Here is a 15,706-nt window from a genome sequence, read left to right as displayed (position 1 = left end):
AGTAATTAAAAAATACAAAAAAGATGGAAAAAAAAGAACAGTCAAAAAAGATATCAATGCGGATGGTTTCCGAAATGTTTAGCAAACATAGTTTTTTTTAAAGATTTATGAAAAAAATTGAAAAGGACCAGGGCCTCTAAAGATAAGAGAGATTTCATTCCATAGTTGAGTTAATTTGAAAACAAAAGATTGACTCAGTTTCTTGATCCCCTTTACTGAAGGAGAGTTTGAATTGTAGGGTATCTCTTGCATGAGAGAATCTATAAGCATTCCATGATAGAGGGATAAGAAGGGCAAAAATACCATATAGGAGTTTGAAAGTGGTACATTTACATTTGAAATGGATCCAGTGAAGGTTTAGAAGCAAAGGAGACACGTGATCAAATTTACTTTTTCCAAAGATTAATTTTGCAGCAGTGTTCTGTAACAGTTGGAGTCTTTGAAGGCATGACTTTGTTACACCAAGCTAGACTGCATTGCCGGGATAATATGATGGATTGGACCAGAACAGAAAAGTGCTGTTGATGGAAAAGAGCTATGACCTTCCTCAGCATTCGAAGGCTAAAAAAGCACTTCGTAACAAAGAGAGTTTATTTGATCCTTAAAAGTAAGTGAGGAGTCTATGAGAACTCCCAATATCTTGGAAGAGAATTCAATCTGTAAGGAAACCCCGGAATTCAAAGTTACAGTTGGAGGAAGACAGTCCAATTTTGGGCCTAGCCAGACGAGTTTTGTTTTTGGAGCATTTAGCTTCATCTGGACAGTCATAGCCTAAGCTTGGAGTTTGGAGAAACTGAAAACAAAACTCGCTCCTCTACAACCACCCACAGACCCTCAGGAAGTCCTGGTGGTACAGCGACCTCTTCAGAAGCAGAAACAAAGCTTCCTGCCCCATTCCACTGCTCTCAATGCAATGGCTGCCTAGACTGCCATGGAAGGGGAGGGCTTACAGGTGGAGGTGATTGGAGGATTCAGTGCCAAATCCAAAACCAAGACCCTCCAGCTGCAGCTTGGAAAAGACACTGTTGTAGCTTATCTATTAAAAAAAAAAAAAAAATGGCCCCTCATAGAAAAGGTGAAACTCCAGGACACTGAGCTGAAACATCATGACAGAAGACCTTTGCCATCTTAAAGTTGGGCATGACTGGCTCAGTCAAGCTATTGTTGTTTCTTGGAGACATTTGGCAGCTTTAGATGCTTTTAATGGGGGACAGTTTGAATTAAGTTTTGGTATATAAGCTTGTTTTGTTCTGACACAGCAGGTCCTTCTACCTAATGAAGTGGGGAGGATATCTCAACAGTATGCAAGCATATGGATTTATCATATAAAATTAAACTTTTTATTAAATATAATAATAATAACAGTTTATATACCGCAGGACCATGAAGTTCTATGCGGTTTACAATGATTAGAAAGATGCTACAAATTGAGTGGAACATACATAGTTAGAGATTAGTGGCTAACAGACACGATTAGTGGCTAACAATTTAAGGGATCAGTTGTTATGGGAGAGATTGTGATGGGAGATTGTACAGCTTCGTTTCCTAGGTACTTCAAGAACAAGTATGTTTTTAGGTGTTTCCTAAATTCACCATATTTATTTGCGTGTATAATTAGTTTTTCCAGGTCTTTGCCCCATAAGGCTATTTGATAAGATAGAAGATGTTGATGGTGTCTTTTAAATTTACATCTTCTAACCGATGGGGAGATGAACTTCAGGTGTGTATTTCTCTTATGCCTGTTGGTTGAGAAGGAGAAGAGGTCAGTTATATATTTAGGGGTTAGACCGGATAGTACCTTAAAGCAGAAACATCCCAGCTTGAACTTCGCACGTGCCTCCATTGGCAACAAGTGTAGGAGTTGGTAGGAAGAGGTTATGTGATTGGACTTCTTCAACCCAAAGATCAACCTGACTGCCGCATTTTGTACCAGTTGCAGTCTCTGCATATTCTTCTGGGAGATTGCCAGATGGGCAATGTTACAATAATCGAGATGGCTTAGTATTAGGTATTGTACCAGAATTCTGAATGATGAAGCGTTGAAGTATGTTTTAATGGACCTAAGTTTCCAGAGAGTAAAAAAACCCTTTCTGACTAGGGAGTCCACTTGGTCTTTCATGGTTAGGCCTTGGTCCAGTATTACCCCCTGAACCTTCATGTGCTTATGCTTATTTATGGATTATATTTGGAATTGTTGGGTTTAGTAAGGCAGGTTATAAATATAATACTAATAAATATACAGCAGAAGAGGAAAGAACTAGCATATTAAAATATGATCATAATATAATTAATAAAAATTTATATTTTGTAAATATTTTAAATCAGTTACTATGGTTGATGTCCAAGAGCTTCTTAGTTCTGCTTACCGTATTCCAAACACTCTGTCTATTAGAAACCCTCCAAAGAAACAGAGAATGACATTGGGCCAAGAATACCAGGCATACAACTCCATGAAAGTTGCAGTATTCACCTTCATGTCCTAAACACACAATTAAGAAGGAAACTATTAAATGATTACAAAGGAGCATAATTCCAGAATGTTAATTTCAATATCCATCTATACTTATAAAATTACTTCCTACATGCACGTGTCTAGAAGGACACCTATGTCCAAGTTCCAAAAAGGTACCTGTTATATAAAGACAATCCATCAAAAATCCTTAAAGTGTTTGGACAACAGATTATCAATCATTCAAAATGGCCTAAGTGCAAATTGTATCATACTTGTAACACTACCAATATAAAAGTGGACCATAATATAAATAGTCATCACATGACAACACAGACTTCTCATATATGTATAATCAGTGGTCTCAAACTCAAACCCTTAGTGGGGCCACATTTTGGATTTGTAGATACTTGGAGGACCGCAGAAAAAATAGTTAATGTCTTATTAAAGAAATGACAACTTTGTATGAGGTAAAACTCTTTATAGTTTATAAATCTTTCCTTTAACAGTTAAAGGAAAGATTTATAAACTATAAAGAGTTTTACCTTATGCAAATTGTCATTAACTATTTTTTCTGCGGCCCTCCAAGTACCCTATTTTTTCTGCAGCCCTCACATTTAAATTTTAATATCTTTCCTTTCTCAAAACTGACACATTTCAATCACTATATTGAAAATAAAATCATTTTCACTACCTTTGTTGGCTGGTGACTTTATTTTTCTGTGCTTTTAACTGTTTCCAGGGCCTTCTTGTCCTTTCACTGTTTTCTCTCCGTCTTCACTTTCTGCCTTGCATCCATCTTTAGCATTAACTTAATATTCAATTTTTCTGCTTTCTTTTCAAAATCTACATTTCCATGTCTTCCCTTCCCTTCTATCTCTCTCTTCTTCCGTCCCTATTTCCATGGTCTGACATCTCTTTCTTTCCTTTCTCTCCCTCTCTCCTTCCTTCCTTTCCCCTGGTCTGGCATCTGTCTCCTTCCATCCCTCAACTTTTTATTTCTTTCACCCTGCCCCCTTCTTTCTTTCTCTCTCTCTCCATGCCCTTTCTTTCTATATGTCCATCTTTCTCTCTCTCTCCTTGCCCCCTTTCTTTCTTTTTTCTTTCTCCATGCCTGCCCTTTCTTTCTGTCTTTCTCTCTCCATGCCCCTTTCTGTCTGTGTCCCATCTCCCTTCTTTCTTTCTGTCTCCCTGTCCCCCACTTTCTTTCTTTATTTCTCCCTGCCCTCCCCCAAGCCACCACCATTGGGGAACAGGCCGCCACCGTCGCAATTGGGGAACAGGCCAGCGCCGAGTTCTTAGCTCTCCCTGCTTATCTTCCCTAGCGCGGGGCCGACCAATTCTCACCACCCGATGTCAATTCTAATGTCGGAGAGGAAGTTCCGGCCCAGCCAGGCAGCGATTGGCTGGCCCGGAACTTCCTCCCCGACATTAGAAATGACGTTGGGTGGCAAGAATTGGTCGGCTCCGAGCTGGGGAAGATAAGTAGGGAGAGCTAAGACCTCGGCCTGGCCTGTTCCACGATTGTGGTGGCTTTAGGGAGGGCAGTGAGAAGGGAAAGAAAGCAGATTGGGGACCCCTGCTTTAGGCGAGCTGCAGTCTGTACGCGATTGTCCTCTCCACAATCCCATCACTCTAACCACCACCCAATGAGCTCCCAATCAACGACTTCGGAAATACCCACCTATATCATCTTTTTATCTGCGATCTAGAATGTACTGTAATTTCTTCTACACTACACCCGATTTAACCGATCGAGTTGACATGTATTACCTCTGTAAAATGCATTATCTTCTATTATATGTAATATCTTCTGTAATAAGTATTATCTTCTGTGAAATTGTAGTATCATAACTCATTACTGTTCCTGTAACTTACTCTTATCCTGAAATGTAACTCTACTGGAATGTCCCAGATATCTTCTATATTGTAATCCGCCTAGAACCGCAAGGCACAGGCGGAATAGAAATCCCTAATGTAATGTAATGTAATGTAATCGGAAAACTTGTGAAGTGGAGAGGACAGATCGTGGGCCGCAAAATAGTCCATGGGGGGCCGCATGTTTGAGACCACTGTGTATAATCAACAGAGTAGACCTACTACATGAGTGATTATTGTCTCCATAAATGAGCATAAAAAAATTCATATCTAACGAACATAAATTAGGCACTTTACCGAACTAAGGCCTAGATTCTATAAACAGTTAGACACCAGTAAGCGGCCCACCAGCGCCTAACTTAAGTTGAAAACATTGTTTAAAATAAGAAAAAAAAAGCATGTAAAAGAAAAAAAAAATGGAAGCGCCCACTGGTGCCTAAAAAAAAGTGCCTGAATTGCACCTACAGAGACGTTTTACAACGCCTAATGCCACCCCAGACATATATTCAGAAAACACCAAGCTCCTAAATTTACGTACACTCTTAGGTTTGCCTCCTAAATCTGTGCCCTATTTACAGCCAAACTCAGGAACTTTAAATTTTTTATCTTAAATTTAGGGGCTACAAGTTATGCTCATTAATTTAGGTCTCCCAAACATTTGCTCAGATTATAAGCCTCGTACTAAAAATCAGTACTAAGCACCTAACTTCTTTTCTCCACCCACTTTTTATAACCCTAAATTTAAGAGTTTGCTGACATTCTGAGTAAAAATGCATGCAGTCAGCTCTAGTAACAGCCTCTTTTACAAAGCTGCGCTAGTGGTTGCGCTGCGCTAACGTCCCAGAAGCCCATAGAGATTTAAAGGGTTTCGGGGCTGTTGCCGTGCGGCTTTGTCAAAGAGGCCATAAATTGTCAAAGAGGCCAAATTATGAACATAATTCTCAAACTTAGGAGCATGAATCCTTTGAATATTGGGCCCTCTGGTATTTTGTAGAGTAATTCGCAAAACATTAGGAAGATATTTTCACTTTGCATCTGGAAGTAAATTTAAACTCACTTACCCGTTGAACCTGAATCTGCAGAGCAGCAGGATTATCATAGCAAAAATAACTACCTACAAGAAGAAAAGCATCAGATACATTAAAACTGTAGAAAAACCGTATATAGTTTTGAATTGAATTAAACCTGGGATCTAGAGCTACAATGATTATTTTCGCCACTTTCTTCCTTTTTCCCATTGCAGCTGGAGTACTGTATTTATTTTTTTGACCATTGCCACTGGCAACTCCTCATGACTCACTATCACCATTTTCTGGTCACCTATCTTGTGTGAAATGATATGGCTACCTGGCTGCTCTACTGCTAGACGTATGCAGTGCTATAAAACATTCAAGAGATGAAGAGATCATGTGACGCTATGCAAGGAAGAGGATGCTGAAAAGTGCCTCTCCTGCTGCCTGCCCAAATAAACCCAAATTGGAGTTGTCTTTGCCCTTTCCGAAGCTACAGCCGCTTTTGCTATCCTTTTGCTAACTACACGGAACGTGTTTTAGTACTTTGAGAAGTCTACGGCTTCTAAAGCAGTGTGAAAGGAGAAGGCTCGGGGAAGCGCCACTGCTGCAGCTAAGATGGCGTCTCCACAAGATATGGCTGGCCCGCCAGTTGCCTCCACATTAGTAGTGGAGATCACATCGGAAGACAGCTCTCGAGGTGATTCTGGATAAGCGACTTCTACCAATTGATAAGACCATAAGAATAGCCTTACTGGGTCAGACCAATGGTCCATCAAGCCCAGTAGCCGTTCTCACGGTGGCCAATCCAGGTCACTATTACCTGGCCAAAACCCAAGGAGTAACAATATTCCATACTATCACTCCAGGGCTTGAGATGCTTCAGAAGCAGCTCGAAGGGATGAGCCAAGATTTTTATCACTTTAAACAACGTGTGTGTGATGTCGAGGACCAAATGGAAGGATTGGACACGATGCATCAACAACAGCCTGGCGGGAAATTGTGACTTTGAACTCTGACAGGAATAACAGGGTCACCAAGGATGCAGAGATTTGTGCAGTGTTTCGGGATTTTTATGCTTGGTTCTACATCTCACCTTTGGAGACTGGACTGCCGGGGGAGCTTTACTTAGATAATATAGATGCACCTCATCCGGTCTCACTTCACTTGGAACTTTTAAATGCTCCCATATCGGAGGCTGAAGTTGCGATCACTATTGAGCAGAGTCCGGCATTGAAGGCTCCGGGCTTGGATGGCTTTCAAGCTGAATTCTATAAACTCCTGAAGGCAAACATTGTTTTGCCACACACTCAGATGTTTAATGTGATGATTAATGCTGAAGCCATGCCCGAACACCTTGATGTGGCTCAAATAATCGTGATTCCGAAGCCAGTGAAGGACCCGACCAAGCCCGAGTCTTATTGTCCTATTTCTTTACTTAATTGTGCGGTTTAAATCTTGGCTAAAGTTTTGGCTAATCATTTGGTACATGTACTACCCCATCTTCTTCATGAATCCCAGGTAGGGATTCTGCGGGGTCGATCAGTGGCAAAGAATATTCAAAAATTTTTGACATCTTTGGAATTTCATGTTCAGGAGATCCTACCCTCACTACTTATCAGTTTTGACATGGAACAGACATTCGACAGGATCCGCGGGGATTATTTATATGCCACCCTGGATCATTATGAGTTTTCTGGGTGCTTTATCTCAGCCATCAAAGCATTGTATGCATCTCCAGAGGCAGTTCTCTTGGTCAACGATTGTAGATCTTCTCGAATTGGGATTCATTGAGACTCAGCAAGGTTGTCCCCTTCCCCATTGTTGTTTATTTTGTCCTTAGACCCTCTTCTTCACTTAAATATTAATATCAAGGAACTACAGATTGGGGGTCATTGTTTTAAAGTGGCTGCTTCTGCAGATGACATCTTGGTTGATATCACGGATCCCAGGCGCTCCTTGGTGGCTTTGTTGGAAAATATCAGAGAATATGGGGACTACGTGGGGTTTGGGTTGAACCTTAGTAAGTCGGAGGCTCTACCATCCTGTCCTGCTTTGAAAAGTCTGTGGGGTTCTGCATTTCCATTATGTTGGATGACCAATTATTTCTGTAATTTGGGGATAGAAATCACAGTTTCGATGCAAAGGCTTTACTCAGTTAATATCAGGCTTTAATTCAACACACATCACGTCAGTTGGAGAACTAGAAAAACCTACCCCTGAGTCTTCTTGGTAGAATAGCTTAATCCGTATGGTATTGTTTCACCAATGGTTATATGCCATGCAACTGTTACCTCTCAAATTACTGAAAAAAGATTTGAAGCCATTAGATCGCTTGTTTTCTCACTTTTGCTGGAATGATCATAAACCTATGCTCCGTTATACTTGTCTGGTGGGGAACTGGTCACGAGGTGGTTTGGGTTTCCCTGACTTTGGCTTTTATAATTCTGTTTATCTTTTGAGACATTTAAAAGATTGGTCGGGGGAACAACAATACACATCTACTACTTCTGAATCGGCCTTTTATGCCCCCTACTCCTTGCGCGCATTGCTTCATCTGCCAAAGAGTGCTCTTCCATCGGAAATAAGGATGAACATTTTATTGCTGTCACTTGCGATCTGAGAAATCCAATTGTTAAAACTGGGGGATGATGCTCCAGTCACTAAATCAGCTGCCTTTTTGGTGAAACCCAGCCTTTGAGCCTGGCATGGATAACTCGTTTTGCACGATGGGAAGCAAGAGGCCTTTCTTTAGTGGAACACCTTCTAACTGAGAAGACTCTGCCCCCTTCCTACCCTTGGGGAGCAACTGGGGTTATGCTGGAGTGACACTTTTGCATACTATCAAGTGAAGAGCCTTTTAATATTTTGATGTCGGCATTACATAAGATTTTACTTGACTTTGAGGATAACAAGGATTTGCAGTTTATCACACTGGAATGGGAGGGGGAGCTTCATGTCACTCTGGCCCGATGGAATTCTTTGAGAAATCTTGGTGGCCTTGGGAAGGCGTAAAATTCTCTCAGCATCGCTCCCATTACCAATTTGGGAGATTGGTAACAGGAACAGTTCTAAGAGAATGTTATGCCAGTGTTGTATAGAGCAGTGTTTTTCAACCGCTGTTCCGCGGCACACTAGTGTGCCGCGAGATGCTGCCTGGTGTGCCGCAGGGCCGCCGGGCCCGGAGCTGACAGGGGGCCCGAGGCAGGGGCGCCAGTAGCTCGCCAAGGCAAAGTGAGTCGATCACCCAGGACTCACTTTGTCTTGGCGATCTAATCTATCGGGCCAATCAGTCTTCCTCTCCCCGACGTCAATTCTGCAGTCGGAGAGGAAGTTCGGGCCAGCCAATCGCTGCCTGGCTGGGCGGAACTTCCTCTCCGATTGTAGAATTGACGTCAGGGAGAGCATGCGTCGGCGTCGGCTTTGGGGCCTGTTATCATTGGTGGGTCCTGTTCCCCGATGGCAGCGGCAGTGGCTTGGGGAACGGCAGGGAGAAAGAAAGAAAGGGGGCAGGCAGGGAAACAGAAGGAAAGAAGAGAAACAGAAAAAAAGAAAGAAAGGTCAGGGAGAGAGGAAGAAAAAGTTGTGGAAGGGAATGAGGTGTGGAGGAGAGAAAGCATACAGGCTGATAGAAGGGAAGAAAGATTGGATGCACAGTCAGAAGAAGAAAGTGCAACCAGAAATCACCAGACAAGGTAGGAAAAATGATTTTATTTTAAATTTAGCAAAATGGAGGCAGTATTACCACAGTTTTCAAAGGAATTTGCCCAAATAACTTAATAGTTAACTGGGTAAATTCCCAGAGATGAAAACTTCCCTTCACTTACTATGCACAGTTCTGAATTTATATCTGCTGTCTATATTTTACAATATGGTCACCTTTTACTAAACCGCAATAGTGGTTTTTAGCGCAGGGAGCCTATGAGCGTCAAGAGCAGCGCTGGACATTCAGCGCAGCTCCCTGCGCTAAAAACTGCTATTGTGGTTTAATAAAAAGGATGGAGGGTATATTTGTCTATTTTTGTATACTATAAAAACCAAATACAGAGAGAGACTGAGAGCTGTTGACGAAGAGCTACGTGTGTGTCTTTCTTCGATTCCAGCCAGAATATCAGCTTTGTGTTCAGCCAAACAGGCCCAGGTTTCGCACTGAATAAAGTATTTTATAATTTTTATAATTTTTATTTTGTAATAAAGTAATTATAAAATACTTTCTTTGTGTTTATTTGATTCCTATTCAAGAGAATTACTTTATATATAGTCAATATAGGCAGAGAGTTAAATTTTTTAACATTTTCTAATGGTGGTGTGCCTCGTGATTTTTTTCATGAAACAAGTGTGCCTTTGCCCAAAAAAGGTTGAAAAACACTGGTATAGAGCTTATTTTACTCAGGTGCAACTACATCAGCTAGGAGGGGTTGAGACCCCTTTATGTCTTAAATGTAACAGGGACCCAAATAATTTTTCTCATTCTTTTGGGGGTATTGGCGAGTTCAAAAAAAAAATTTTTTTTTTTTTGGGGGGGGGGCAGTGTTGCAATATTTGAGGACCATTTTGACCTATCCCTTAGCGGTACGGTGGAGAAACTAGTGTTGGATCTCCCTTGAGCTTTCCGGGCCTGCACAAGAGGGAGACTTTGTTTTGTCGTAAGATATGCCTTCTGACTCGTAAGTGCATCTTGCAAGTGTGCACTTCCTCTGACATGGACATGGAGAGCTCAACTTCATCTTTTAGCTAATTGGGTGGGAGGGTTGCTTGAAGCACAATTTTTACTTACTTGGGACTCTTATTTAAATGCTTTACACCCACAAGGATAGTGCAATTTTTACTTACTTGGGACTCTTATTTAAATGCTTTACACCCACAAGGATGTAGTTTAATTCTGAACCTGTTACACTAAGATCTGTGGAGACAGCTGGACGCTTATGTTATTATTTTTGGTGATGGCTGCTCTTGGGGTAGGGGAGGATAAGGGGGAGGGTGTGCTAGGTTAAGAATCTTTAAGATTCTTTAGCTTTGTAGATCTAGGCAGTGGCGTACCTAGGGTATGTGGCACCCGGGGCCCATCATTTTTTGACACCCCCCCCCCCCCCTCATGTAAAATTTTTTTTTTTTTTTTTTTTTTGCAATAACCATGAAATGGAATAAATGGTCAGAATAGAAACAGGCAGTGAAAATTTTCTTTTTTTTTTTTTTTTTCCAAAGTATTTTTATTGAGAATGGCAAAAGGTCCAGACAAGCAACCATGGTCTGTACAGAAACTTATACATTATCAAAAAGAACACAGAATGAGAGTAACAGCAACAACAAGCATGAACAAGCCTCTCCCAAGAGAAAATTGCCAATGAGAGGCATAGCAATACACAACAAAAGGCCAAAACTTGGGGCAAGCAAACAAATCCCACCCCAGAACCCACAAGAATAATAAGCCGGACTAGACCCTCAGCCATATTTTATAATGAAAAAAACCCCCACAAGCAACAACACCCAGACCGCTCACCAGACACACCAATCCGCACAACAAGCACCCAAGAAACACCCAGCCACCACCCAGACAAAACTACCAGACACACCTACCCCACCAAGCCCAGACCCAACCCCCCCTCCCCAGAGAGTGCAAGCGCAAAGTGGACCGTGAAAAGGGCAGCTGCAGAAGTGGAAAGCCCCAGATAAGTAGGTTAGCTAAAGAAAGCCCACAGATAGAAGAAATCAGGATAACAGAAGTTCCAACAAATGCTCCCACAGAAAATTTTCTTTTATTGAACCTCATTTATGTAACCATTATTCCAAACATAACATAACATAAATTATGTCTGAATTGTCATGACATCAGAAGTACATATGGAGTAGTTGCAGGTGATGCTTGGGACAGTTCTGATTATGTTAGTTTGGTTTTATGTGTTTTTTTAATAGAAGGGTTTTTATTTCTTTTTTTAAGGTTTTGTAGTTTGTGGTCGAGGTCAATAGGTTGTAGAGTTGGGGGTCAAGTGTTGCAGCTCGAATGGCTAGGAGGTTGTCGAACAGTTTTTTTTCTTTTGACGTTTTTGGTTGGAGGGTGTGTGAATGGTGCGTGAGTTCTCCTATGTCTGTTTGAAGTGGATTGAATTATTTAGCTGAAGAAATTAGTTACCCCCCCCCCATTCCACACACATTAATTCTCTTCCATTTTTGTTCCCATTATAAAAAAACACTGATAAGTTCCCAGGAAAAAAATACATTAAAATAAGAAGTGAAAACAAAGGCCCCTACAGATGAGAACATAACATAAGAATAGCCTAACTGGGTCACACCAATGGTCCATCATGCCCAGTAGCCCATTCTCATGGTAGCCAATAGTGCTGCCCGATTCAGAGAAAAATATTTCATTCGATCCGATTCACCCTGTTGAATCGATTTTTCGATTAGATTCACTGTTAATGACACTGCTTTTTAAGTTTAAACAAAGTATAACAATAAATTTCACAACAACAATAAATTTCACAAAGTACTTAAAAAAAAAAAAATCACATTTTTCCATTAAAGCAGTTCTGGAGACATTTGCTTGAACAGTCTTTTTTCCCAGTCCATAAGCAAGCAATATGAAAAAGATTTCCTTAATTATCTACTCAAACATTTTTGCTATTTACTTTCATTGTACCTATACTATTATTCAGTAGAAAAAATGGACTTAACTGTGCAGGAAATGAATCTCCTCATACACCCACCATATAGTGCAAAAATGTGCAAAGGTCTGTTTTTTTCTTTCGATCACTACATAGCCTAATGCCACACAAGCAGCGCTGTTACAAACATATTCTGAAGGTCAATGCTAAGGTTGACAAAGTTTCCTTCCTTGGACCAGAAGGAGATACTGACAAACCACTGGAAGAGATTCTAAAACAACTACCCAGAAATAACACCCAAAGACCCACTCAGTGTGTGAACCAGTTGAGTGGAGTGGACTAACTGGGGGTGGAAATGGGCCCAGAGTTTGCTCAGCAGAATTTCCCAGACTACCTCTTCCTCTCAACACACTGACATGCTACCACCACCACCAACACTAGGAACACCTCACCGAGTATGCCAGCAATGCTTATAAACTTTATAAAACACATTATTATATTTTCTTATAAAGCATATATTTTAACTGAACTCAGCCTTGCCATTCACAAAAATAGAAAAGTTCCCATTTCAAGCTGTCTCATGTACACTTTTCAAATCTAACATATTGTAATCACAAAACAGAAAATAAAATTATTTTTTCTACCTTTTGTTCTCTGATCAATATTCAAATCTTGTTGGTCCCAGGCTCTTGTTGTCTTGCTTGCCAGGGTCTCCTTTCTCCGTGCTAACCATCCGTCTGCCATCTCTGTTCTCCCCTTCCGTTTCCCTTCCCTCTCCCGGAGATCTGGCATCTTTCCTTTTTTTTGTCTCCATCCACAGATTCACCTTTTCTCAACTCCCCACCACCCCAGGATCCACCATCTCTCCCTTTCTGTTCCCAACTATCCTCCTATCCAGTATCTCTATCCCCCCTCCACACCATCCCCTGTTTCCAAGTTCTCTCCCTTTCTGTTCCTTCCCTCCCTAAATCCCATTATGCACCATCTCTCTCCCACTCCTCTGTTTTTAGACCCATTATTTCTAACCCCCAAAGTCTGGCATATGCATGTATCTTTGAACCCCCCCTTCCCTCTCTCCCTCTGTGTACTTTTACACCAGGACCCCCCTCCCCCGAAGGTCTGTCCCCCCTCCGAAGGGCTACAACCCACCCCTGAAGACCTGCACCCCCCGAAGGACTTTACCTCCCACCCGAAGGTCTGTCCCCCTCTGAAGGCCTAAACCCCACCCCTGAAGGACTGCACCCCCCCCCCCCGAAGGCCTGCACTCCCTTGAAGGTCTGCATCCCCCCGAAGGCCTGTCCCCCCCTTGAAGGCCTGTCCCACCCCCTTGTAGGCCTGTCCCCCCTTTAAGGCCTGCCTGCCTGCCTTTCCCCCCCTTGAAGGCCTGTCTCCCCCTTGAAGGCCTGCACCCCCCTTGAAGGCCTGCACCCCCCCTTGAAGGCCTGCACCCCCCCTTGAAGGCCTGTCCCCCCCCTTGTAGGCCTGTCCCCCCCCCTTGTAGGCCTGTCCCCCCCCCTTGTAGGCCTGTCCCCCCCTTGAAGGCCTGCCTGCCTTTCCCCCCTTGAAGGCCTGCACCCCCCTTGAAGGCCTGCACCCCCCCTTGAAGGCCTGCACCCCCCCTTGAAGGCCTGTCCCCCCCCTTGTAGGCCTGTCCCCCCCCTTGTAGGCCTGTCCCCCCCCTTGTAGGCCTGTCCCCCCCTTGAAGGCCTGCCTGCCTTTCCCCCCTTGAAGGCCTGCACCCCCTTGAAGGTCTGCACCCCCCCAAAGGCCTACACCCCCCCCCGAAGGTCTGCACCCCCCTGAAGGCCTGCCTGCCCCCCTTGAAGGCCTGCACCCCTTGAATGTCTGCACCCCCCCCCCCGAAGGCCTGTCCCCCCTTGAAGGCCTGCCTGCCTGCCTGTCACCCCCTCCCCCTTGAAAGCCTGCTTGCCTGCCCGCCCGCCCCACCCTGAAGGCCTGATGCCCCGACCCACCCCGAAGGACCGCTCGCCCCCCTGGCCTCCCCGCACCACCTATGAACAGCCGCAGCAGGATCGCGAAGTCAGCGTCGGGTACCAGCCCTAAGGGGGTGTTCCCGGCCTTGCCGTTCAGTCCCCCGCCACCCCCGAAGGACCGCTCGCCCCCCTGGCCTCCCCGCACCACCTATGAACAGCCGCAGCAGGATCGCGAAGTCAGCGTCAGCGATCCCTGCTGCTTCCTGCGCCACGGTCCCGCCCCTCCTCTGACGTCAGAGGAGGGGCGGGATCGCGTCGTAGGAAGCAGCGCAGGGATGCTGACGCTGACTTCGCGATCCTGCTGCGGCTGTTCATAGGTGGTGCGGGGAGGCCAGGGGGGCGAGCGGTCCTTCGGGGGTGGCGGGGGACTGAACGGCAAGGCCGGGAACACCCCCTTAGGGCTGGTACCCGGGGCGGCCCGCCCCCCCCGCCCCCCCCCTAGGTACGCCACTGGATCTAGGTTTGTTTTGAGAGGGGAGGATTTTGTATGCTGTAGGGATTGGGGGGAGAGGTTGTATGGGATGGTTTTTGGTACTTCCAGTCTTTGGTGGTCTGATGGCTAGCAAGTTTCAGTTTCAATCTAGTGAGACTACTAAAGGACGTCCTGGCAGCCATTTTGACTAAGAAGCCCACATGGTCAGGAGTGATTGCCTGCCCTGTCTAGCCCTACACCAATGATACTGTAGACCCAGTACAGAGCCTGCGGGTAAGTAAAGAGGGGGGGGGGGTAGTCTTCTTCTGTTCCAGGGTGGGCAGAAGTAGGGACCCTTCCTGTTTAGGGGCAGGGCCACTTTTGCTCAGCTTCTAATTGAGCTTCCAGGAGCCTTCCCAGCTTGGCACAACATAGGGCAATTTCAAAAGAGGGTGAACGTGTTTACTATTATCACTTGTAGAAAAAGTAAAATCGCAGCCTGTTTGAAAGCATCAAGGATGAGATAGTACAAAGTTTTGAATGCTCTGCAATGCTACTGACGAGTACTACTGCTAATGATTAAATATAGTCTGTACAACTGTTGGATTTCACAGGATAAAAATAACTTCTCACACATTTCTCAGAAGTTCAATGGAGTATTACAAATTCCCCCTTTCTTCCCTTATCTATCACAACTCTTGCTCAAGCCATTCCTAACTGCATCAAGTTCCTACCCTCATAGGACCATCGCTTACCAAAGCCCAAGAAACACATGATCAACAACACAACCAATCGATGTGCGAAGCGGCTGGGATCACACACGGCTGACATCCCGCTGCTCTCCCCTGTAGAACGCAGGCGCTCGCCGGCTCCATCTCCATCTCCGGACCCCTCTAGCAGAGCCTCCTGCTCCTCACGCTCCGCCATTCCGCCCCACCTGTCATGTGACTCTCGACTGATCACGGGACAGCCGCTCATGTGAGCGCCTGACCCGGATATACGGGAGAGGAAAGATTTTCCGGCTTTCTTTTTAGTAATTCCAATTGAGGGTAGTCTTTTCTCAGTGTTTTGGGATAAATCAGTTTTTGAACGGTAACAGAACATTATTTCTTTTAGGGAACAGCAACGCCAGCACACTTTTTCTTAGGATCTTTTCAGCGGGTAATTATAATTTAGGATCCGTTAAAAAAATCTATTTATTGATTACATGTATACCTTGGCCTTTCTACCTTAAGCTTTGGATATCTTCTAGCAGTACTGCAGAAGGGGTTTGCACACCAGTCGTTTTCCTTTCATTTGATGATTCTAAGGGCTCCTTTTGTGAAGCCGCGTTAGTGGCTTCAGCATGCCTGACTTTTTAT

At 44.0% G+C, this 15,706-nt stretch overlaps 1 protein-coding gene across 1 annotated transcript in view; it reads right to left on the bottom strand.

Annotated features, from left to right (window-relative positions):
• Window positions 1–15,333, bottom strand: part of MFSD1 (major facilitator superfamily domain containing 1) — a 57,586-nt gene extending 42,253 nt beyond the window's left edge. Inside the window, exons 1-3 of the mRNA XM_033958778.1 lie at window positions 15,101–15,333; window positions 5,389–5,441; window positions 2,367–2,479 (exon numbers count right to left, since the gene is read on the bottom strand). Coding sequence (XP_033814669.1) covers window positions 2,367–2,479; window positions 5,389–5,441; window positions 15,101–15,323 — 389 coding nt within the window. The 5' untranslated portion in view covers window positions 15,324–15,333. The remainder of the gene's footprint in view (window positions 1–2,366; window positions 2,480–5,388; window positions 5,442–15,100) is intronic.
• Window positions 15,334–15,706: the final 373 nt, after the last annotated feature.

Source organism: Geotrypetes seraphini, chromosome 9 (genome assembly GCF_902459505.1).
Source record: "Geotrypetes seraphini chromosome 9, aGeoSer1.1, whole genome shotgun sequence".
In the NCBI taxonomy this organism is placed as follows: domain Eukaryota; kingdom Metazoa; phylum Chordata; class Amphibia; order Gymnophiona; family Dermophiidae; genus Geotrypetes; species Geotrypetes seraphini.
Note: the sequence above shows the minus strand (reverse complement) of the source record. Positions and strands in the feature narration are given on the sequence as shown.